This window comes from Plectrocnemia conspersa, unplaced genomic scaffold (assembly GCF_051122295.1).
Source record: "Plectrocnemia conspersa isolate PC_06_02 unplaced genomic scaffold, ASM5112229v1 ptg000008l, whole genome shotgun sequence".
Taxonomy (NCBI): Eukaryota; Metazoa; Arthropoda; class Insecta; order Trichoptera; family Polycentropodidae; genus Plectrocnemia; species Plectrocnemia conspersa.
The window spans coordinates 23,736,283-23,762,660 of record NW_028277172.1 but is presented as its reverse complement, the minus strand read 5'-3'; the positions used below and the strand labels follow the sequence as shown (position 1 = coordinate 23,762,660).

The window sequence follows — 26,378 nt, the reverse complement described above, 5'->3', positions numbered from 1 at the left end:
CTTGCATACGCATTGAAAGTATTGAAAGGTATTAGATTCTCGGTATTTTGTACATTACCAAATTTTTACTTTATTTTTCAATATCTATAAGAAAACATGTTTATAAATGGACAATGTTATAGAATATAGAGAGAAAGAAACTAGATTTTTTTCTTCATACTTTTCTTTGTGTTGTTGCTTGTAATGAAATTTGTTTTTCGTATTAAAACTTGGTACAATTTCAACTTCTATGTCCTAATTTTGAATTACGCGAACTGAGATGAGAAACGTGAAAAATGGTGTTTTATGACTTTTTGTTTGTGTAATTTGCGACGTTTCATTATAAAATGTAAAATAACCTGAAAAATATTTACCTTTTTAAAAGAAATACTTAAAAAATTTTTATGAAAAATAAATAAGTAAATTTTCGGTTATTGCAATATATTATTAAACGATTATAAATAACTTTTGTATGTATTTTACAATTAAAGAATTTTATTTCGGGAATTTAGGTTATTCCAAGAATATTTATAGCTACAATTAATTACTGAATAATTAAAGGAATTAAAATTGTTGCCTTTTTAATTGGCATGTATACTGTAATACAAAAATGATTCGAACTAATTTCGATGTTAGAAGACGTGACCTTATTCTTTATATTTATTGTAAATGTTCCGTTGTTATAATGATAGGCTTAATGAAAATGCGTTACAACTGTGTTAATACAATCAATGACCACAAGTAAATAGTGGGACTCTAGACTGAAATTAAAATTTGTAAAGCAGTGACATATATAAAAATAATTAAAAACTATACAGCTTTAAATCAATATATGTTACTATCTATAAACAGAGAAGCTCGATTTTTTTGTATTAATTTATTATGATACTTATCAATGAGATTTGGAAAATCTATGAGATTCCTGATTTTTAATTATTTATCAATCACTAATTTTGATTTTTCAGACACGATATAAGTTTTAAAACATAAGGGATCATATATGATTTGAACCTAAGTCTTTCAGGTATAAGTATTAATTAGTATTGACCTATTTTACTGATGTATAGTGCTGGTATATGTTTTAAAAATAGTGCTATTATGGCTGTCTCCTTTTAAGTGAGAAGCAAAGCAGAATGCCACAGTTAGTTTCTTTTTAGGTATGACTACTATTTTCATAGTTATTCTTGTGTATTTATTAAAATATATTAAATTTACAAACCAGAATTTATTTAAATTAAACAAAAGAATATTCTGGTCTCACCAATTTGTAAAATAAATTAATAATTAGGTATTATACATGATGGATCGTTTGCGTCGTAAAATCCAAAATTAAAAGTCTTGATGATTTAAAGCAACGACCTGGCTGGACTAAATATTATGATCCAAAAATGAAAGGACTGATTTTCTTTGGAATTTTTTGGTGTTGAATTAGGTTCGTACTAGGGTTCTAAGTGTCAAACTTGAGATCGAACTTTCGTGCAACTTTGCTTGAAAGTTTTGGGTTTTAAGGATAAAGGGGTGTGACTTCGCAGCTTAATTAGACGCCATAAACACTGCAAACAGATTATTTTATGAACATTGACAAATTACCATACATATATATTAAATTTTTGCTGCAGTTATCAGATGATCGAATATAAATAATTGGTCTTGAAAGTCGGAAACTTCACTGGATTGTCGGAAAAATATTTTCGGCTGTTATCTGTCGTGATGTGATTTTTTGACGATGATAGACTATCCGCTGATGTGCGTTGCGTTGATGTTGCGTCTCATGGGCGTCTTCCTCCATCTGCTTCTGTCTCTCCGCCTGGTATTACTAAATGTCTTTTATATTGCTGATTTGTAGCAGCTCTGACGAATCGCAGATGAGAATGTGGTTTCGCCAATGACATCGCTTATTGGGCACACCTATGAAATATGGTAACGTCTAAAAATTAAAACTACCAGATGGCCACTTATGGCAATCGTTAACAATAGGGTCAAAATAACAATAGTATTTTTGCGCACAGTAGATAGCGGTTTTTTTCACACAGACGAATAATACTTATGCGTGATTATATGATTAACGTTTCGAAACAGATATGCTTATAGGAGATATGTCAAAAATTAACAATTAATAATGCAATTGTTTCGTTTCAAGCTTGTTTTTGGATCTCTCTTTCGTTGTTAATATCTTACTATCGATAAGATTTGCTATTTATTTTCATATGTTTGTATGGTCCTTAGAGGCACTTCTAATTTAATTGTGCATGTGGTTCTAACATACACCTCATACAAGTAAGAATAAGTATTAAGTGAGTAATTAGTTGTTTTTGTGATGTGGCTTTACATGTATATATATATATATATATATATATTATCGTAAAATAGAAAAGATCAACACTTTTAATTTGAGTAGTATTTAAATTTCAGTTTTTATTGTATTAGACTTTTCAATCGCTTTCAGATGTATTGCGTTAAAAAAGTTGTGTAAAATATCCAACGGTAGTTTTTGTAGGTTTCGCTACCTGCTTTGAATCTCAACTCAACGCTATATTTAGATAATTGCTTCAAAAGGACCCATTCCTGTATTATTTGAATCGTATTAGGTTGGAAAAAAACACGCGTTTTAAAATCACTATTTATTTGATCCATTATTTATAATTTTATCACTATTTATTTAGTCCATTGTCCTGAAAATATCTTTCCGATGGTACATATAAATCTCGTTATTTTTAAGCGCGTGTGTAAAAATATTCATTAGTTTTTATATTCTTTCTTATATCCAATTTCTTGTTTCATCTTGCACTTATTAAAGAATTATATTATATCACAATTTTAAGTAAGTACGAGCAAGAAAAAAATATCAAAGAGCATTAAGTTGCTGCAAACCAGACACTAGTCAACACCAGTTGGCATGTGAAGTATTTTTTTGCCGGCCTATATACAATATTTGATTTATAATCGTTGTTATAATATTTAACTAAAATTTCGCTAATTTACTAGAAATAATTTTGATAAAATTAGATACGCCTATCCCTTCTATTGCCCTCTCTCTGTCTATCTAGTTAAACTTTTGTAACAATACAAATATAAATTTATCGGGTAATCGAATCTGTAAAATGAGAGAATTAAAGCAGTTATGCTTAACGAGTCTTGGACCGGCGTATTGGAACAAATTAGTTTTAATTAAATTGCCCGGCGTGCGTGTCCGCCAATTTAAACTAAGGTCATACACAGTTCCTAGTACACCTTTTCTAATCAATGGGGCTACTTTGCTTATATAAAAGCTGACTTTAATTAACGCCAAAAGGCGAAACGATCTGAAAAATTCCTGCGCTTACATAACAAAATTTATTGCCTGAATTATATTCATTGTTTTGCGTTTTCAGCAGAGACTGGCCTCCCAGCCACCTCCCCCCTTTTATTTTCTTCGTCCAACGCAAGTGGCCAACGTGACAATGCGATACATTTTATTCAAAGTCAGACGTGACTACAATATTGTAAGCCCTCTGGAGTGTTGTGCTTTATACTTTTATAGGACAGAACTTATTTTAAGATAAACAATGAAAGATACAAAGCTTCGTTTCAAATCGTTATCCTTCGGGAGTCGTTTGCCATTATTATTCGGATTAGTATCATTGGAATTACTAAAATTTTACCGATTGTAAGCTATACTGAGCAAATCGTGATCAATAAGCAATTTTAACGTAATTTAAAATCACGTATGTGAAAAACCGCTTGAAAATTTATTTAAGAAATGTTACAGTGAATTTATTCTTTCGAGTAATATAGGATCAAATAAATAGGCGTGAGTCTAAGACTATCGTGACAAATGTGGCAAATAAGGTGATAACTGCTGGAAGAAGGTGGCTGCGTCACTTGTGTATATTCTGGTTGTTTCAAGAATGTATTACTAGCGACGCCCTATGATACCATAATGACTTGAATCGTAAGTGATAAATATAATGTGGTTCACTAGGCAAAGTCATACGAGGAACGAAATATTATCTATCATAGCTTATAAGACAACCGTTGTTTAGGTATGTGTCAGGGGATTTGAATCCTGAGAACGATGCCGTCGATATGTGATCTATAATGAATAATATATTACATGTGAATGGGTAAATCAAGTTAAAACATATTAAAAAATAATGCTAAAAATAAATTTAGTTTAATATAAACAAATTATATTAAAATAAATAAATACTTACTAGTGTCATTATTTGTGCACATTTTTCGTATGAAATTTATTACTGTTAATTGGCACAAAAACATATTTTATTATTTGGCAGCATTTTATGGCAATAACAATGAATCATGTTTTTTTTACTGTACCATATTGAATATTCTTTTATGTTTTAGCGTGTCCTGACCATCTTAAAAGAGGTGTTTAATTTTCTTTTTTTATTACAATGTTTCTGGTTATTTAATTTTTGTGTCATTTACAGTTTATAGTTGCTAGTTATACGTAAATACGTAGTTATATGTAATACTTTCGTGGATTCATCAGTGGACTCCAGGCGTTTCTAAAGCGTCGAACAGAGTCAGGGGATACAAAGAGTGGTGACGTTTGTGATTTAAGATGGTTTGAAATTGGGTCAAGCTCCTCTTGATCGAAGTTCTGATGCCTTAAACTCCAAAGTGGATGTTTAAGTACGAATGTTAAAAAAGTATCAGATCTTGAGATGATTTCTGGTTGTCTGCATTTCCGTATATTTACCTAAGGCCAGGCCTGTGTGGTGGGATATTTTCCTTTTCGCTCGCTCACATGCTAAGTGACGAGAGTGAGTAATAGATAAGAGTGTACAGACGCACGCTCTTTTGTTACCGTTTGTTATGTCATGACAAGTCGAACACAGGCTCAATATATGCATTTTTTAAATTAATTTAAAGAAACTTGGATAAATATTTAAAATAATGAATAATTATTAAAAAAAAATTAATCCGCGGAAAAATATGTATGAATAACACAGGCCTGCGAAATACTACTTTTTAAAAAAATTTTGCTTTAAAAAATGACACAAAATTCAATTTAAAGATATTTTTGTTTTAATGTTGACACTTATTTATATAAAAACTACAATCATTTAGAAAGTTTCTAATAGATATTTTCCTCAAAACTTCATTATCCGCTATTCCTTTTGTATTGAATGCATTTATACAATTTTAAATCATCTCCGTGTAGAAGAAAACTTGAATTTGTAACTGCCGTATTTATGTTATTAATAAATAGCATGAAGAGCAGAGGGCCCAGGTTGGATCCTTGAAGAACCCCTGAAGGGGTTAAATATCTCTTAGCCAATCGGCCGCCATAGGTTGCAAACTATCTACGATCGCTCAAATAACTCGAGAATAACCGAATTAAATCATCCGAGCAACCGAGGTTCGACAATTTTTTTAATAATAACCCATGACAAACATTGTCAAAGGCCTTCTCAAAATCTGTATATACGACGTCTACTTTAATTCCCGCATCGACTGATTTTTTCACCGTTTTGGTGAAAGACAAAAGATTATTAACAGTGGGCGGGACGAAACTCATGCTGTCGGTCCAACAAAACTTGCTGAAAGTGATTAAAGACATATCTATGAATAATTATTTAAAACAATTGAACAGGAGCTGACAACACTGCGATTGGTCTATAGTTCTGGTGGCAGCCTACATTTGTTATGGCCAAAACTGTGCGGCACTTGAGTAGCACTGGTGTGACGATTATTCTCTCAACTGGCAATTTTCCGCGCATTCGGACGCGTCGTCTCGCGTCCGCCTTGTAACAATGTAAACACCTCATATAATTCAATAAATATTATATTATATTACTGCAGCGGCTCAATTTGTGTCTAATTGCCATCCGTCACCATCCCGTCGCCAAAGTTCTTTATATATAATTTGTCACCCTTTTTATGAATAGAGGTGAATTTTGTGCATTTCAAGATCAGGAAATGATGATGTCTTGAGAATTAGATAAAAAATACGTTTTAGAGGAGCAGCGAGACTGACTTCGCAACCCTGAATAAATAAAATAAAAACGTGCAGAATATTTGTCTGAACATTTATTATGGTTATTTTTAGTAATTAAAAAAAAAATAGATGGAGACCGGCCCCGATGTATAATGGTTTTTATTTGATTTTTATTTTTTGCGTGATATAATTACAATTTTTTATTTGTTTTTTACCAGAAAAGTGCAAGACATTTATTGCTATAATGATAAATATACTACGCACTGAGCTCGTATTTTTTTATCGAAAATATAATAAATTGACAAAAAGCAGCAATTTAATTCAATATTTTTTACTGATAAATCATTTTAAATTTTATAAAAATGTTTTAAATACATTTAATTAGTATAAACATATTAAAAACATTTATATCAATCAACATAACCCTTGAAATAATATCATTAGGTCACTATAAATTGCGTTAGGACTGTCGCGCCAATGGTCACCATTTGTCGCGTTAGGTGCGGACGCGGCGGCCGCCCCACTGGAGTCGGTCTAGAGCGGCAAGCGTCGGCCGCTGCGATTCGACATGAGGCCCCGGGGGCCCCACCTTTGCTGATACGCCGCCCCGACCTCGAACACAGCCCTTGGCCCCCATCGACCCGCCCGTGAGTGCCATAGGACGCCCCATTAACCCTCTAAAACTTGACCCTCGACTGCGCGCCATAACCTGAACCATCGTCTTAATCCTTTCCCTATTAACTAATGCGTTACATATGCCTTAAAATTGCATCACGGTCCCTCGATATGACAACGAAGGTACGAGAATGAGAAGAATGAGTCGAATTGTGCATTTTGATGCATTGGACAATCTTTGGTATGTGACAGGCAGAGACCGTCCGCTCGATATGCACATAACCTCAAATTTTTATATTAGACAGACTATGACTGTTCAATACCATACATAACCTCATTGTATATTGCAATACAATAATGACATGTATGTTCTTATTGAGTATATATTTGTGGTGAGGACAATGAAAACTGAACTTTGACTCGCAGTGTTGATTATATGCATATAGAGTATAGATGAACCGTTAGATAAGAATCTAGTTAGAAAAATGTTACACTGCTGTAGATCAGCCTTGAAAGTAAACACAAAAAGTTATACCCGTGTATTGATATAGTTTTTTTATTTGTTCTAATTTGCCCAGTCGATTAAGTTCAGAGATACTGAATTTATACGACTTCCTAAGGCAATATCAGGCAATGTAGATCGTCATAGACCCGACATATCTCTCTCTAGTCGTCTGGATAGATTGCTGTCCGACTACCAAAGCCCAAATGTCATTTATTGTGCGGAGATGTCTAATTTAATAATCTCCGTCAAAAGAGGAACTCTTTAGTTCATTGACGGGGGCGTACTTTGAATTTGCAACGGAATTCCAATTAAAATTTGCACTTATGCATTTTTTGTTGATAAATTCATCACAGATGATTTCAGTGCCGAGATTATTCTTCTGGTGTCATGGTCACCTTATTGATTAATTACAAGTATTCCTCCTGATCTTTTGCTGCACAAAATGCTTATTTTGCTATCACCCTTGTCCATAAGAGTATGTTTTGTATCTAAAATATTTTTTCCTTCAATCTTTCTCATTAGTGATGTATAAAGAAGCTTATAATCGGACCTCGATCATGTGTCCGAGGTACTCAATCTTCCTCCATATGATGGTATAAAGAAGTTCTCGATCATATCATATCATGAAAATAATTATAAAGCCACATCTCAAACGATTTCAGTCTATTAAATGTATTAATTCTTTTTTTCTTGAAAGTCCAGGTCTCGCATCCGTTCTGGTCTAAAGATGTGGTAGCTAGTTTGCGAGATCAGCTGTAAATGTTAAAAACTGGCTTATAGCAATTTTGATGTAGACTTAACCAATTTCTCGGGTTTCATTTTGTCGTTTATGTATATTTCCATGTATTTGAAATGCTTCAATTTCACTATTACCATAAGTTTTGTTTTATAGATGTTAATTCGTAATCCTTTTTTTTATACATTCTTTATTTACGCTATTTGGGGATCTCTGAAGATCGTCGATGATCTTGATGGCTTTAATTATATTTTGACCTTGGGGTATTTCTTTAAATATGCTTTCGGAGTATATATTAAAAAGAGTAGGAGAAAGAACACATCCTTGTAATGACACCTCTCCCTATTCTAATATTTTCTGTTTATTTTTTGCTTTCCAATCCAATATTTATTTCTTATTAAATCTACTGTGGTCCATTTTATTTAATCACAACAATTAAGCTTCTTACCTATTATTTATATATCACTTATTTAGGGAATACCCTGTACCAGTTTTAGATGTTGTGACCACTACCTGGAAAATGACTCAAAAACGTCTACTACTACTTTATAAATTACTCAAAAACGTCTGGCACAGACCCACCTATTCCTATGCAGCATTATAAAAAAATACAGCCACTGTAAAACATTTAAAAATATTCGTTCAAAATAGGCGATAGTAATATTCTCGAGAAATTGCAGATTTTTGAGATGAGAATTCGCATTAATTTTTTTTTTAAAGTAAACGCATGACAAGGAAAGGGTTAATTGTTCACTATTGTAATTCACACAACGCGAATGATTCTCAATATATTTTAAATCGTTCGGAATTTATTGTTTTTATTATTACTTTGATATGTGAAACACTAAATATATTTATGTATTTACATTACAATTGCAGTAGACTCCCCCAATAACACGGTAAATTGGGGGCGTGCTATTTGAGTGTGTGTAGTGGGGGGACTAGAAAAACTCAACAATTTTTTGCAATACGTTCTTACTATGTTATGTTATGGTGAGATATCCTCCTTTTGGCTCCCTCACACATATAGTAACGGGCACTCAGATAGCACATCCCCAATTTACCGTGTTTTTGGGAGGTCTACTGTACTTGCATATTTTCAGACTTGATGTTTGATTATATTTGTCCATGGTATGATATTTTTCGAACCAATCTTCTATGTGAAGATATTATTTTCGTCCACGTTTTAAAAAATCTATGTTTTTCTTTACGTAATGTACTTTTTTTACATAATATAGGAATAGCCTATTTAATAAGCCACCACTAGTGCACATCGCCACGATTTTTTGTCCTTCCATGCAAATACTATAACATCTAAAGGTTATAACTTCTCTCTTGCTTGTTTTTTTTATTGCTTTTGAAAGATCTCTTCTATTGGACATAATTGTACTAGTTAAATATCATTTCTGAAAAAGTAAATAATCCACAATTAAGTAGTTTTTTGTTTATCTACATTTATTTTTAATCAATTTATCTGTAAAAAACAATTGAAAAAAGTCAATATGCTCCTGAAAACCTTCTGTAATTTTTGGTCTGACTTATTGCCAAAGTAAAATGGTCATTGTCTCAAAATGTCATCACCATTATTTACATTTATCCAATTGCATTGAAATAATGCATGAGCGTTTCTTTCAGGTTCATCATCGTCATCGTCAGTAAATAAATGTTTACGATTTAAATTCATAGGCAAAATCTCATTCTTACTATTGGAAATGTTTGCCTTAGTTTCTTGATTATATTCACTAACAAATATCATTTTCATAATAACGCAGATGTTTTTGGCTCGTATTTTTCAATTGTATTAAAAGGTCAGAATATAAATGACAATAAATATTTCAAGGTTGAAATTAAAATTGGACTCGTCAGAATTTATATTAAATGGTAAGAATTATTTTGACATATTCTGAATTTTTTTTTAGTCAGTATTTATAAAGAATAGTCAATATTTATGTTATATGATCTGTATATTAACTTCAAGGTCAGTTTTATGTTGACAAATGAAGTTTAATAACACATGGTCATTATCAAGGTGTTTTAGGGCTAACTTGTTTGGTTGGGCTCGCAACATTGTCAGATGCCTACACATCAAGCCAAGTGTGTTCTCCAACGCTGCTCTGTCGTTATTCCCACTTTCTTCATCGCTCTGAATACCTTCGCAATCTACATACAATTAAATAGAGTCGTTGAGAGTTATTCATGGGGTGTTCACTATTCTGACCAATAGCGTAGGTGCGAGCGAAATATTTTATAAAATATTTTTTTAAATAAATAATTTATTGCTCAAATGTTGAAATATTTTGATTTCACATGATCGTCCTATATTTTTATTCTAACCATTCAATATTTATTATGACCCTGAATAACATAATTATGCACATTCTTTATTTTAATTCTGACCGTGCTTTAATTTTATTTTGAACCAAAATCGATTTAATTTGGTTTTTTTTGTGAAATAAGTTATCATCGTCAGTCACATTATAATTTTAAAAGAATTACTTTTTGTTTTTATAATTTTCTTCATTAGCATGGGTGGCTGTAGTTAATTCATTTAAATAAAATTTGTACGTAAATTTTAAAACAAAACTTTTAGATTAAGAATCGTAGATAACAATCACGTCTTGGTTTTGCCAAAAAAAGATTTCTAAAATCCATCGATGAATTAACAGATTTTACGACGAATTCTACTATTTTTTACAATTCCAGGTAAAATAGTTGGGAATTACCAAATCTTCAAAGTATTCCTGAGAAACTAACGAAATAAAATACCGAAAAATTTTATCATAAAGTTTCCAAAAATACTTAAAAAAATAGAAATTATATTGGGCACGTTATACATGCCTAAAGACTTCTAAGGGTTAATGCTTATTACAGATGATTGATTCCAATACAGATTTTCGAGTCCTACATATCTGTCACTTAGCCCGATCGTTTTTGTTTCGAAGTTTTTGCAATTCTATTCGCTGAGGAATGCGCATTTTTTAATGTGAACGGCTTATTCTTTATATCATAGATATGCCAAGTTATTGTTAACAGAAGCTCTGTTCTTTCCCAGAGTCTTTAAATGCAACCTTGCATCGATGCAACAACTAGGTGGTTCATTCGTATATAGTGGCTTTGTTTGTGGCTCGGTAAATAACAGTTTCTGAGAATGTTTTTGTCGATTGTCTGTTTTTAGCTTTGAATATTGATTTATGTGCGGTTGTAATTTCTTTCGCAATTAGGTAACGTGTTCTATAATTAAAACAGTCTCATATCATTTTTTATTACGACCCCACAGCAAATTTATTCGCTTTTTAATATACAATATTTCAGTGTAGCTGTATAAAATCGTATTATTAGATGTAATGAATATTTGCAGAAACATCGATTTTGTATTGTTCTTGCAAAACTGACTGATGATTTTGTAGCTATCTTATTTTATCGCCTTATCTGTTATTCTACTTTGACAATCATTTTATTCACTACTGTCCTAAATAAAAAGATAGTACTCTTTCTGAATCACAATTTAACCAATATTTTGTTTCTTGATTTCTTGTAAAACTTCCATTGCAACATGACAGAGTAAACACAATCAACAACTACTAAGTAGTGAGACACTAGAGTGAAATCAATCTGTAAATCAGTGGTGTAATCTATTTTATTAATTATAAACTATTATTACCGTTTTTAATCGATAGATTAAATACTGGTCTATTGTTTTGATTATTTTAAGGCAAGATTTGGGGATGACGAATAAATGTGAACGGAAGTATGGGTTTTCTTTTTTGTTGTTTGTGTCTGTAGATCCCTACTTTTAAATTATGTGATGCCTTATACGTGAGCGTCCATGGTTTTATTTTATATAGGACAGAGTACACACACCATCTTACTATTATCATTCTTAAAAAACGATTTTTTAAATGTATATGTTATTATATGAATGAGTGTTTGCAATCCCTCTGCTCATCGGCTTATCATAGATTATTTTTATCCCTTTGTTTATATTCAGTAATGCTTTGCCAAAATTATTTTAGTGGATAAAATATAACCTTGTCCCACTCATTGTATTTCATAATCTTCTGAAGATTTGTGTTATATTTATTCTTGCTTTTTATCAGTATAAATTGCAATACGTCCTAATATGTTCATCAAATCGAAACGTGTCTATATTGATATTGTGACACTTGTTTTAAAACATGTATATAGAAGAGTTTTCCCAAAGTTTCAGCGGCTCTTTATTTTATTAAAGTAAATCTGAATTTAATTTATTTCTCCAACTAATAATCTTCTCGTATATATAGTGCCAATAAAGTAACAAAAAATTGCTTCACTTCTGATGAGAATATTTTTACCTTTATGGACAAATAATAAGTCTCACAAATTCAAAATTATGTTTTGGATAATAATTTACATTTATTTTCTTATCACTTATATGTGAATCTATAGAACGAATTGAAAGTTCAAACATATCATTCAATCAGTACAATTACGGCAATTGAAAGGCAGATTTGCAGCCGCAATAAAGAAACCCCGATTAGGATTCGGAAAGGATATTGCTTGCAATAATGATCTAGCTTGGAAGGATAAATATAAAAAGTATCAGTAATTTCAACACTGGCGAAACGATAATAATCATGTGAATATTTTCAGAAAAATTTATAAAACTTACTTTTTTATAAATAACGAAAAAAATAAGTTATTGACATATCCGATCAAATACATTTCTTATTTTTGTTTCAGACAAATTCTATAAATTATAAGAGCACAATTAGTGTCTTTTAAATAAGGAGAATTGTGAGTCAAATTATAAATTCATCTTTAGTAAAAGAAAAAAACATTTTTATCTCGACTAATTGTAATTAGTATGTATAATAATTTATTTTATACATACCAATCTTACTAGTATTTTTTAAACCTGTGGGAGTCTTTTAAAACTAAAAATAATTTAGCCTCATTTTTTGTATAAATTTTTTATAGCAATCGCAGCAGTTAGTGTATTCAATAAGAAAATTAACACATGCTCGGTATTCATAAAATGTTTATTTGATATTTGTCAGTATTTCTGGACGTTTGGCAAATTCTTTGTTTTGTTCATGACGTGTGAATTAATCGCTTATTAGATTTTAGTCGATTCAATGGTAATCGTCTAACGGCACAATTTAACAACCTATGTGGTCATTTTTTTTACAAAGGTTTTGTCGATACTTAAGAATTGATTTATCCGAAATAGATTCATTCATCTTAACTAGGTTAAGTCAATGACCTAAGAGCAGAGGGCAAGGTAAAGATGCTTTGTTTGCTTTATTCTACGCACAATACAAACATTCTTAAGGCTTTTATTGTCGCAGTTTTTACTGCTCCCCTTATACTCAATCATACAATAAGATATTTTCAACCACATAAGAGACCTTGCATGTGATGTCTACAAAGGAAAGTCGCGATACGGAATCTGGGGCATCAGAATAATCTTCATAATTGATACTATTGTAGTACTGTCATAGATTAGCTTTCATTTTAAGTTAAAAAGCGACTGTTCAACGACGTCAATTTTTATTGAACCAAATTTCAATGCACCTTAGAACTCGCTATTTACTGTGACTGAAGAATTTATACATCATTTATATATCACAATCCTGTTTGGTACATTTGGATATTCTTAACTTTATGTTCTAGATTCATTGTGAATTGGGAAAGGCATTGAAAGCGTTCTGGAGAATCTTGGACAATCTTCAATCGCTAGCTCTTCAATGATGGAGATATTCGTCAGTATGTTAGTAGTCCATGTAATCTTCGACATTCATCTCTTGCATCTAATTTCAAATGCATTTTTAATATATAAGTTTCAAATTAAAGCTTCTTTTTCACTCTTGCTCCATGCTTAAAATAAGTATGTATTGGCGTTAAGACTTTTTAGAGTTTACATGTAAACTGAATGACGCAATTATGGCTCAGAAAAAATCATTCTACTAAAGATGTTTTTGCGTAATCGGTAAATTTCAGTTGTGCTGATTCATCATAAACAAACCGTTTATGAATCGTTATACAATAAACAAGAAGATAGACGACACAAAGCTATTCATTAAATTATAACAGTCCTAATTGTTAGCGATAATATACTATTGTAGCTGTTCACCGCTAGTTTATAATATTGGAAAATATTTAAAACTTACTTTTCTGTTTCAGTTTTCGTGTGTAACAAATGAAGATTAAACCATTGTTCGATATCGCCGATCACGCGATCCTGCAATCAAACATTGATAAAGTATCGGAGCTAGGGGGGCTTCGTGGCTCTCTAGCCGGCTCCCCTAGCGCAAAGTGGAGCACGGGAATAGCGGAAGGCCAGGATATAGTACCATTCGAGTCCGTCAGACAGGTATTACAAGATCGGTGCAGTGCAGTGAATCCTTGCGACAATAATTGACTTTTTAACACGATTTTCCAGAGTATGCCTTCGGTAAGCGGTGGTAGCGGCGTCAGTAGTATACCTTCCAATGAAGAATGTGGAATTAAAGATGTTTGGAAACACAATTTGGAGGAAGAATTTCGAAATATACGACAGGTATGTCATTTTATTGGATAAAAACGAAAATGTCTTTAAAAAAAAGGTTTTTTTACTAACGTAAATTTTTTACGATATGTTTATTTATGAATTTTTAGTTTATTTTATTTTTTAAAAATATGTCATGTAGGTAGATATGTAAAAGTCCATGAAATCCATTTTCAATTTTAAGAGCCACGTCAGTTGTAGCACATTCATTTTTATTAATTGACAAATTAAGGGTTGAATAAAAAGCTTATCAGTTATTCAATAGAGTTCTTAAATTATAAGGTTGGTAGCTCTATTATGCTGCTGAGGAATTAGGGCCTGCTCAAAACTTGTGAAGGCATTGAACACGTTCCTGATTTCAATTCCTGATTCATCTTGACAATAAATGAGTCACAAAGAGTCACTCCATGTATCAGGAGTTGATTTGAGAGATTAATGCTTCTCTCGTGGTCAATTTCGTGTCATTAAAAACGCTACTATCACAATTTTGATGATGCTTTCACTTTTTAAAGGAGTTAAATTAAAAGTCTGCATTTTTTTGGAAGAAAAAAATTAAAACATTTTTGGTTTTGTCTTATTGTGTATTATAGAAGATTTTAATTACATATATTTTTTTATTTAGGTGGTACAAAAATATCATTGGGTCGCAATGGACACGGAGTTTCCCGGTGTCGTAGCGCGACCTCTCGGAGAGTTTCGATCTACTGCTGATTACCAGTATCAACTGTTGAGGTTTACTATTTATACTCACAATGCTTTTTCTCCTTTCTCCTCATTTCCTACTCAACTTATATCCTCTCAATGTGCTCAAAGTGAATTTTAAGATTGCAAAACCATTGATTCTTTGTCTCTCGACTTTGTGACTCAATAGATAAATGCGGAGAACTTTGATATTCTAGGTAACTACTGTTTTGCACCCTTATGATTCAAATCTTTCTCATGCTTACAATATTGGTATTGGGGCAATAATCAATCTATTTTTTTATATAAGTCAGCAGATGTCAACGTGTGATTATTACATGCTCTTAATTTTATACATGATTTCTGTGTGTCACTGATTAAACTACTTATATTTAAAAATTCTGGTTGTGTGAAAACAAAAAACTAATATCGCCCTGTGTACTTACACATACCGGTACCGCCCCTTAGGACGATCGACCAATCACAGGTCAAAAATGTAATACTAGGTTTACGGTTATGTACCCGTCAATTTGATGGGTGTCGTTAAAAATAGTTATATAGTGACTAGATTTTCAAAAATAAAAATGGTGTCAATATATGTATTTACATTGTTCAAATATAAAAAGCCGTAAAGAACGTGCAAAAAGTGATGCATTTGCACGATTTCCATATAATGTATTCTGTACATCATTTTATAACATTAATCTGTTACGGTTTTTTTATGATACATGGTCTTTCCGCATACATTGTTACTCAAAAACAATTGCCACATTTTGTACAAATTGCATAATTGACCTAGATTGTCATCAAATAGCTTTTTTATGACTTCAAAAGCAGATTTATTGTTTTATTCCTTAATTTTAAATCAACACTTATTGGATGTGCTGTTTATAATTGCCATAATATAATTAAGACTGCATTTTATGTGCAATATTGTATGAAGGCGTACACTATTATACAAATTAGTCAAATACTACTTCAGGAAGATATTTTTAATATTCATTTGAAATAAATCACGATGATCTAAATTTACTTCCTATTGATTGTTTGATGTTTACAAAATGACTCGTATGTTTTCAATCAACAACATGACCTTATTAACGTTTTCCTGTATTTATTTTATGTGTACTTCTAAGAACTGAAGAATACTATTTGTGCAAAACATCAACTGTTATCTAAACATTAGCACTCTTCTCCCAAAAAAACACCAAACATGTTTCTCCACTATTGCATTTCATACCCTCCCTGATCATTCTCATTAAGACGGCAATGTCATGATTTTTCAAGGCATTCGAGAAATAAGAATTGAGAGCAAGAAAACCATTATCACTTCTCAAAATTAACACAATACAGTCCGCTATTTTTGCGGAATTTTAAATACGTATATTTCTGTTTTGACAATAGGTGAAATTATAAATGTATACATTGCCATCTCTACAAAAAAATTAAATCTATATTATGTTTGCACTATATTTTTATAAACTCGAGCTACATTATTTTAAACATTCAAAAATGTGTGAACGGACTGACCATAAAAATTCCGCTATCGCTTGAACGAATCTTAATGTGTTAAAAGCAATATAATCGTGCCATTGCCAACATAGTTGAAATGCTGTTACTCGCTCTCTTGATTTTATATTGCAGACCTTTGAATCATAAAACTAAGGATTTACTGAAATTAATGTTTCTATTACTAATTTAACATTTTCTTTAATTTTCAGATGTAACGTTGATCTCTTAAAAATAATACAACTCGGATTGACATTTATGGATGAAAATGGTAAAACGCCACATGGTTACACGACGTGGCAGTTCAATTTCAAGTTCAACCTCCAGTATGTGTCTCCGATGTTATCAATTTGAATCTCATTCGTAACTTATTATCTAATTAATTATATTTGCTTATGATTTTTAGAGAAGACATGTATGCACAGGACTCGATCGACTTGCTGCAAAATTCAGGGCTTCAGTTCAGAAAGCATGAAGAGGACGGTATAGAGCCGCAAGAGTTTGCCGAGTTGCTTATGTCTTCGGGTACTTGACTTGGATCAGATTTTCTTCTTAGATGTGATCGATATATATGTGACGATTGTTAAACTTTCAGGTATCGTCCTCATGGATAACATAAAGTGGTTAAGTTTTCATTCCGGATATGACTTTGGATACTTATTAAAGTTGCTCACAGATCAGAAGCTGCCTTCGGAGGAGATAGAATTTTTCGAAAACCTTAGGTTATACTTTCCTACCGTTTATGATGTAAAGGTATGTCGTCGAGATTGTTTTGTTAATGGTAAAAATATTGATGATTGATTGTCTGCATTGTGATTTTTTCAGTACCTTATGAAGTTATGTAAGAATTTGAAGGGAGGCTTGCAGGAAGTTGCCGATCAGCTTGAACTGAGGCGAGTGGGTCCCCAACATCAGGCGGGTTCCGATTCACACCTTACGGGGATGGCGTTTTTTAAAATCAAAGAGGTATGGCATCTTATTATTTAATCTAAAATAATGCTGATATCGTTGGTTGTGTCACATTTACAACTATCCTTGTATCTTAATAATTGACACGGTGAAAGCAATGGGATTGGGATTGAAGCCACTTGAAGCAGAAAAGCAAATCACTTAAATGTAATAGAATTCTGGTAATTTATTACTGAATCTTTTCACATGAGTAAAGTTTTCGTATCTAAAATAAATTCTGTCATATTGTCGACAATCTGAGTATCTTATTAATTGTCGTAGTGAAGGCAAGGGGATTGAGATTAAATTAAATCAATAGAAATAAAAATGGTTTCTGGTTTGAAAACCAGTTACTGAATATATAATATATTTTATTTTAAATATGTACAATAATCTCCTAACTTACGTTGTTTTGTACTTATGTTAAAAAACAAGTTTTATGAGGGCATAGATATGGTTTAAAATACTTCATTAATTAAAGGTACTTCTTAAAACAGGTACCTCTGTGGAGTGCAACGGCACAGGATGCATAAATGTGCCAGGTTTTGCTGTTTGTTTATAAAAAAATCGTGTTGTCTTGAATTTTTTTACTAAATATATTTTTTAGTAAATGTGTTACCTTAACATTTCGGCAATCATATTTTAATTTTGTCGCACGGAATATTCCGGAACGGACATAGACTTGAAAATCGGGAAATCTAGACTGTTGAGAAAACAACTGTTCTAGAAAAAGATACACAGAAGAACTTGAATGATATAGATCTAGATTGTGAGAAATAGTTTTTCCTGGATTTTCTGATTTTTATTCCAGCAATTTTTGTGGTCTTTAATCCTTGAGTAAATGTAGTGCTTTTGCCTCTAAATAAAACAAGTTTGATACAACCAAGTGTGATTAAAACATTCATAGCTTTTTATATGCCCAACGATCCTTAGCGCATTTGAATGCTACCTAATATCAAATGGAACATTTAGATGACAGTGAAATATCTCTGAAGAGCTTTTAACCCTTTGCGATTGGAGAACTTCGCTATACAGTCTGCAAACCACTTGTAGGCAATTTTGCGCAATTTATGTTATTTTTAAAAGAAAAAATTTTTTCGTACTTTTGATGCTATTTTACTCATTCTTCTTGCAATATGTTCAGAGCTATACGAAGTACATATAAATTCCACTAAGTTTTAAAACCTATTTATAGTAAAAAAAGATCATAGATAAATATAAAAAAAATAAAACTTAATTAAACATTATTTCATGATCAAAAAAACATTTTTAATTCAACATCTATAAAGTTCGAAAACACAAATGGTCTTTAATAATTATCAGCAATTAAATGTTTTTTCTTTTTAAAAATGTCGATAAGATAATTTTAAAATATTAAATTTATTTTGAATTATTTTATTTACAAATGGTCTTTAACAATTATCAGCAATTAAATGTTTTACTTTTTTCCTGACTCAAATTTAAAAATTTCGATAAGATAATCTTAAAATATTAAATTTATTTTTAATTATTTTATTTATTTATTTTCATGTTTATAACAATAAAAAAGAAAGAACAAAAAATAATTATAATAATATTTCTTAGGATTAGTGCCGTGCCATTATATGTGTCTATGTTTGACCACACCAGCCGGTGGCGAGTTGTCTGTTGGATATTTGATTAAGTGCATAATAACTTTTGTTTACTTCATATTACCAACTTAAAACGCGTGGCGCACAACGAACAATTAAAAAAATATTAGTTAGGGTGGAAAGGGTTGGAAGTCTGAGTCGGTCGATTTTTTATGACTCCAACTCCACAGCCTACGTCATCAATAAAATAAACACTATTCATACTAATATTTATATACATTTATAAAATACAAAATAAATTTTATGATTGATTTAAAAGAAGATTATGTAGCTGCTAAACAAAATATTTAATAAACTATAACCTGTTACAAGGAAATCCAGAAAAAAAAACTTGATCATGGCTCACTTCACTGTGCTAGATTACTTAAAATAATCCTCTGAACTAAATCTATTGTATTATTAGACTGATATGCAAAAATCAGTTAGGTCGCTTTACTATGGAATTATATAAAATTTGCCATCTCAACTACGTTGCCGGCTGTAGAACCAACCACGACCTGAGTTCGGAGTGTTACTGTAGTTATCTAAGTATCCATTTATGCAATATGAATTATAGATTAAAATTTGCAATTGCTGTTTATTGATTGCGTTGTCTGCTTTCAGATATTCTTCGACGACAACATCGAGAGTTCGAGCGGCCACCTGTATGGCCTCGGAGCGCCGTTTGCCGTCAACGGCAACAACTTCCACGACAACGGCGACAACAGCAGTTCCTCGTGATTGTACGATGCTGCGAATACGTTCATAACTGACAGTTCAATTTAGTTTTCACCATTTAATTTATTATTTTTAAACGTTTGACCTTGATTCCTTTTGTCGAAACGTGTAAAGTTCAAGAAATTTCAAGCGTTTTCAAGCCACCGCATAAATAAAGAAATGTTGTGATATCAAAAAAAGTGTAAATAAGAACAGTCATATTTAAGTTCTAATGGAGAACTGTCATAGTAGATTTTTTATACATCCGAATAATTTGTATTAAATAATGTGAGTTCATATGACGTATGTTTAAATGTTTTGTCGTTTTCATTTCACGCTGAATGTGATCGACCGTGTTCTTTTAAACAACGATCAGAATAGACTTAGTCAGATTGGGTCGATTGTTTAAAAATGAAATTATTATTAATTAATAACTTGGATACTTTTAAATCTGGCTGAGTCGGATCTGCTTCAATATTATTATATTAGTATGAAAGTATACGTCGTCGGTTACTATTTGTTGCAGTGTAATTATTTTTTTTTAATTCAATATATATATATTTATAAATATATATGTATGTTTTCTTTATTCTATGAAGTGACTATAATTATTGTACATATAACGCAAACGTTAAGATTCGACTTCATTCCCCCATATAAATAAAGTTATGAATTAGAAAGGATAACAAAACGATTAGATTTACACATAGACACAATTTATATTAAATAATATATATGATATATATACACTGTTAAAACATGTTCTGCAGCTTATTGGACGTTTATTATTGAACAAATTTTGTTATGTGAAATTTTCTAGAATTTAAATGTGCTTGTTTTTATTTGTATCTTTCATTCCTGGGTGCCGCTGAACACAGGACGTTTGCGTGCGCCGATCGTTGTGTAAAGAGAATGTGGTTTTTATTTTATTATTATTTTTGTGAAAGGCGATGGCGACGGAGTGTTTTATCAGTTTATGAATTTAGATAAAGGAAACGAAAGAAAATAACGTTCTGTAGTGCAAAATTACGTTTGAGGTCAAATTATATCAGAAAATTCTGTATTGTACATCTATTTTATATTTTTTTCAAATACATTATAGTATCAAATATAATTAATTACATGCGTTTTTATATTGATCGTGTAGAAAAACCTTTTAGATGTATTAGTCAATAATATGATATGGTTAAAATTATCATTTAACTACACAGTTCAAAGAGAGTTTTGGGGGAAGAAGATTGTCGAATCTTTGCTATGCTGATGACAAGACACCCCAGTGTGTAAATGTCGTTGACAACTTTGTTTATATGGTTCAGTTTTTAGAAACAGGGGCCAAGGAGTTATTGTTCTGGCAAAGTTAGAATCACTTTCAATTGACTTGTATGGAGTGGAAAATTAGATGTGGATGTAAGTATTCTTAAGGGGCAAGGAATACACAATTGCTTAAAACTCAAAGTTCCTACAACACGTCCTCTTTGGTTAAAACAACCTAAAAAAACTCTGTTAGCAATCGGCTGACTAATAATCTCACACTTTTTTTCTGGCGATTTATTTCTTAGATTGGTATGTAAATGAATATCATTATGTGATACATCAGACATAAACTAGAAAGTCTGAGGATTTCCAATTTTTATTAAATTGTCTCATCACTGTCTTCTATCTGCCTACATAGAGTGGAAATTTGGATAATTAGGCAGCATGAAAGACTTTTATATTTCATGACTCAATTTTCAATCTAGATATTTAAGGCAGCAGAAATTATTGGGGTTGAAGATGGACTGATGTGTGGATGAGCGTCTCCATTCTTAAGAAGCAAGATATTCAGCTTGAGACTCATGTCTAACAAGAACAACGAAAGAAGAAGTAAAGGGGATTTCTGGTTGATTAAGCATATTCGATCATCAACTGGCTGCTATCTCCAGAGATCGTTCCAGAGACATGATAAAGCGGACAACAGCTTATCTTGATCACATTCTAAGGGATGAGGTATTTACATAAACTAATAAGCTTGTTGATCTTTTGCTATTGAATTTTTATTATTGTGGAGTGAAAATGTTTGAAAGTAGATAATATAATATATACGTATATTATGACAAAGCTGCCAATTTAACTCATTATAACGTTTGAGTTGAATTATTGAAGATAGTAAAGGTTAAGTAGTTCAAGTTAAAATATAGTCGTGATTAAAATTGAGTCGGGGATTCCCTGAATGGTTAGTCTGCGATATAAAGTTCATGTTCAAGGTGAATCCATTTGTTTTTATCTTTATAATATTCGTCTTAACGATTGGTCTATAATTTTGATTTCATATTACTTTTATAGCTCTTTATTATGTAATAGATTTATGCGTATTGTTTGTATATTGTACGTAAACGTGTTTAACTTCTATGATGATTATATAATTTATATTGATTATGGTCAATTGATCTTATGACGAAAGGTTATCGGAAATTGGCATCGAATTAGGTTGCTATGGCAGTTGAATATGAACAGCTAAGAAATAAAACATTAGTAATTATCATAATTTATATACTGAAAAATCAGGATTATTTATATCTTCATATTACTATTAATGTTTATAATTCCTATCTAATAAAATTTTCTATATTTCCTTAATCTCATGAATGAATATCAGGACTGATCAATTCAAGTCGCAATAATGTACGATTTAAATTTATATATAATACAATGATAATTATAATTCTCAAGTGTATTATGTCTACTGTAATTCATTCATTATAAATCATATGTTATTGGTAAAATCTTTTGCTTATATTTAATTAATATTGTTTGTGCAATGGTATGAAACAGGTTAACGGACTGCATTGTCTAAAATTAGAGGATTGATCTACAAGCTAATTTTAGAGAACACTATTATTTTATGCTTATGCTTGTTTTAAATCATTGCTTTTACCTGCCTATTTGTATATTTTAATATGCCAGTTGCTCCATATTTGTGTATCGAAAAGTATATAATGGATTGACAATAACATTAACAACTATATTACAATAACAAAAAATCTGAACTAATTTGTAACGGCGCTTAATTTTAAATATAAAATAGTTTAATAAAGTTTTGTAACATAACACTTATTATAACTGTAATCTAAAGTGACATTTTTAATTGTTTTTGGGGACACACGACTTATTTTAATCAAAGGGATAGATGAGGCACTCAACGCGATATATTTAGAATTGTTTTATTACGACAAAAAATATGTACAAAGTTTCAACTTAAAAATAAAGAATATTTTCTCATAAATTGTTCTTTTTTTAAAAAAATAAATATAATTAATGGCGCGACGTAAAAGCTTTTAATTTCCTATACAATTTAGTGATAAATATCCTGGAAAGTAATATTTTTACAGATTTTTCTATATTTCAACAAGAAATTAACTTAAAGTTTGCCATATAAAAAATAGTCCGGATTTCAGAAACAAAATCGCATACGACTTAATTAACCCGACGGCTTAACTGATAAAACTAAATGTATTTTTATCTAGGTATATTTGCAACATAATGGCAATAAATATCTGTGGCTCAAAACGTGCTGACCAATCTGTTATAAATCGATGCAATTAAATTAGTAAAATAATAGTCATAAAAAAAAGTTCTACGCAGGTGCATAGAAGAATATTTTATGCTATGGAGACAACGAGTGAAAAAAGGACTTGTCACACACGCGTTAAAAGCACAATAAATAAAAACGCTATTAGTCTTGACAGCCGAACCGAACGGCAGTTCGGTTCGGTTTACAAACACAAAATAATAATAATGCATTGACAAAATCAAAAGGCAGCAGATGGCTTGTGAAAGGTAGTGTTGGCAAATCTTTAACGGACATGTAACGATTGATTCCACACCAATCTTTGCAATTGGCTGTCGCATCGTCATTGAGCGAGCAGAAGCCTCGACTAAGTGTATATAAACGCTTATCATTAAATTTGATTAAGAACTCGCTTTCACCTCAATCAAGAACATCAACTAGTTACTTTCGACTTGTGATAGACGAGAGTTCACCTGAACTTGCACTTCAAGCATCGACCGAGAAATCAGCCGCTTCTCTCTTCACGTTAACTCTAGTCCACCTACAATACTAGAAATTCAAAGTTCAATCCGATCTTTAAAGACTACTGGGATCTTGGCTAAAGATATGACGCTAACATTTCCTTTCCGACGCAAATGCCGCCATTGAAACGGATATTAGCTTATTGAAGTGCAGAATAGTAGAGGAAAGCGTTCTATTAAAATAACCATTGAGTCAAATACTTTTAAATGACGCAATACACTGCCTAAATATTATTGACCAAGGCAGAAGAGTGGTTGCGCTTATATTTTTCTGAAAATATATAAGCCGAAGCATCGCTGTATATAAATTTATTACTTGTTTTTTGACCTGACCTCGCCATCACTGAAGCTTGCGCCAAATCGACACAGACGATCCACGAATCTAGATCATTTAAATCTGGGTAAAGGCAGCAAATTAACCTTTCCGTTTCTATCTTCATATGTAATCCAGTTATTTCCGAGTCGTTAGGAGCTAGTTCAAGCTTCGAGAAATAGTGAAGACTATAAAATATTTTTTTTATTAGGGTTACGCATAAATTTGTGGGCTAAGATATAATTTGAGTCTATTCAGTGTCTCGTTAATAATTTCAATCAATAGAATTGTGTCCATGACACTTATTGACAGTGTCTAGGACCCTATAATGTGTTTATGCACACACAGACATAAAACAAGTTGGAAATGCATCGGTCGGGGTCTAAGTCCGAACGCAATTAGGACGGATAAACCGAACCAATTTCCTGCAATTTGCGTCAGTGTTTATACCTCGGCCGATAAATTGTGACCGTATTGTGTAAGCTCGGCAAACAGCGCAAGCTTTTAAACGCAGAAACGAGCTTTCCAATCGGAACGTACCCTCCTAGTCTAGGATATATTTTTTTCTTCACTTTCTCTCCGCCAATAGGGCCGAAAAGGGAGCGGTGCTCTTTAAAACGAAAGAAAAACGGCGTGAAAAATTAAACACGAACGCGGCAGCTGAAAAAATGTGTAGTGGTTAAAAGTTACCGTAAATATAGTCGCAATTAGGAAGCGGACGCGCCTAGCAAAACGTGACGCAGTGCAGTCAATTATATATTTAAATTGCAATATCTATAAACGAATAGACGTGTATGTATGTGGCTGTTATACTCATCGTAATTTTAATTGTCTTATGTGTAATACTCATCGTAATTTTAATTTTAATTGTTTAATATTTACGACCGAAAAGTTTACACTGATATTGTATTGCTGAGTGCCACACAAACTTTTATTTTATTTTATTTTATTTTTTTAGATTAAATTAAGACCATCGTGGCCTAACAGGTTACCCCAATGCGCCACGATGGTCGAAAACAAATTTTAAATTTATAAAACCAAAAAAAACGTATATATACATAAATAGAACAATACTTAAAAATAATAAACATAACAAAAAATTATAAAATATCAAATTTAAATGAGACAAACTGGATCAGCTCCTTGTAGCTAACATTAAACAGGTCAATATGTAATGCAAGCGTATTAAGGAGCCGTATGGCCACAGCTATAGGCGAGTCGGCAAGTGCGGATGTTCTAGCCCTAACTGCCATCAAAAGAGGTCTCGATCGTGATTCTCGAAAATGTTCCGGAACCCAAAACTGGAATTCCTCGAGAATAGCTGGATTGTCGACAGCACCTTTTAGTAGTTTGAAAAAATGCTTAGCGACATATAGCTTTCTGCGAGAATTCAGCGAATCATATCCCAACGCCCCTAAAAGAAAGGCGCTGGGATATAAGTACGGATAATAACCAAATGTCCTTTTGTAAAGGTATCTTAAATACCTTTTTTGAATTTTTTCCACTAAAAGGGAATATTTGGCTATTCGGGGATTCCAAATTATAGATCCCGATTCAAGAATGCTACGAACTAAGGTGTCATAGAGGATGCGAATAACTGACGGATCGTCAAAGTGAAAGGCATTCCTCATAACAAAGCCGAGCATCTTGGAAGATTTATCACAGACGTCGTGTATGTGTAGAGAGAACCTCCATTTGCTCTCGAAAGTGATTCCGAGATCTTTAATGGAAGTTTCTCTAGTCAAAATGTTACCACCGAGATGGTAGAAATAAGCTGATGGCGAACGGGATCGAGAAAATGACACAGTATGGCACTTTCCGACACTAAAGGGCAGACGGTTAACGGAAGCCCATCTCCACAGAGAGTCTAAATCACTTTGTAGAGAGAAGGAGTCCGCAACAGATCGAATGCATTTATATAATTTTAAATCATCTGCGTACAGAAGAAAACTTGAATTTTTAATTGCTGTATTTATGTCATTAATAAATAACACAAAAAGCAGAGGTCCCAGATTGGATCCTTGAGGAACCCCCGAAGGGGTAAAATATTCCTTTGACAATCGGCCACCATAGGTTACAAACTGTCTACGATTGCTTAAATAACTCGAAAATAACCGAGTTAAATTATCTGAGCAACCGAGGTTCGACAATTTTTTTAATAATAACGTATGACAAACTTTGTCAAAGGCTTTCTCAAAATCTGTATACACGACGTCTACTTGAATTT

The 26,378-nt window shown here is 31.8% G+C and overlaps 1 protein-coding gene across 3 annotated transcripts; it reads left to right on the top strand.

The window, feature by feature from the left end:
* The first annotated feature begins 6,399 nt into the window (after positions 1-6,399).
* Positions 6,400-20,069, top strand: Pop2 (CCR4-NOT transcription complex subunit Pop2). Of its 3 annotated transcripts, none has more exons than XM_088190870.1 (10): positions 6,400-6,570; positions 13,432-13,528; positions 13,942-14,131; positions 14,201-14,317; positions 14,928-15,037; positions 16,708-16,821; positions 16,902-17,020; positions 17,091-17,248; positions 17,321-17,461; positions 19,678-20,069. In XM_088190870.1, the coding sequence occupies exons 3-10, from the start codon at positions 13,958-13,960 to the stop codon at positions 19,792-19,794; spliced, it is 1,050 nt and encodes a 349-aa protein (XP_088046996.1). In that variant the 5' UTR covers positions 6,400-6,570; positions 13,432-13,528; positions 13,942-13,957; the 3' UTR covers positions 19,795-20,069. The 3 variants fall into 3 exon arrangements, with proteins under 3 accessions (XP_088046996.1, XP_088046995.1, XP_088046997.1); XM_088190871.1 differs by having other exon boundaries at positions 6,428-6,570; positions 13,432-13,524; XM_088190869.1 differs by lacking the exon at positions 13,432-13,528 and having other exon boundaries at positions 6,407-6,570.
* Positions 20,070-26,378: the final 6,309 nt, after the last annotated feature.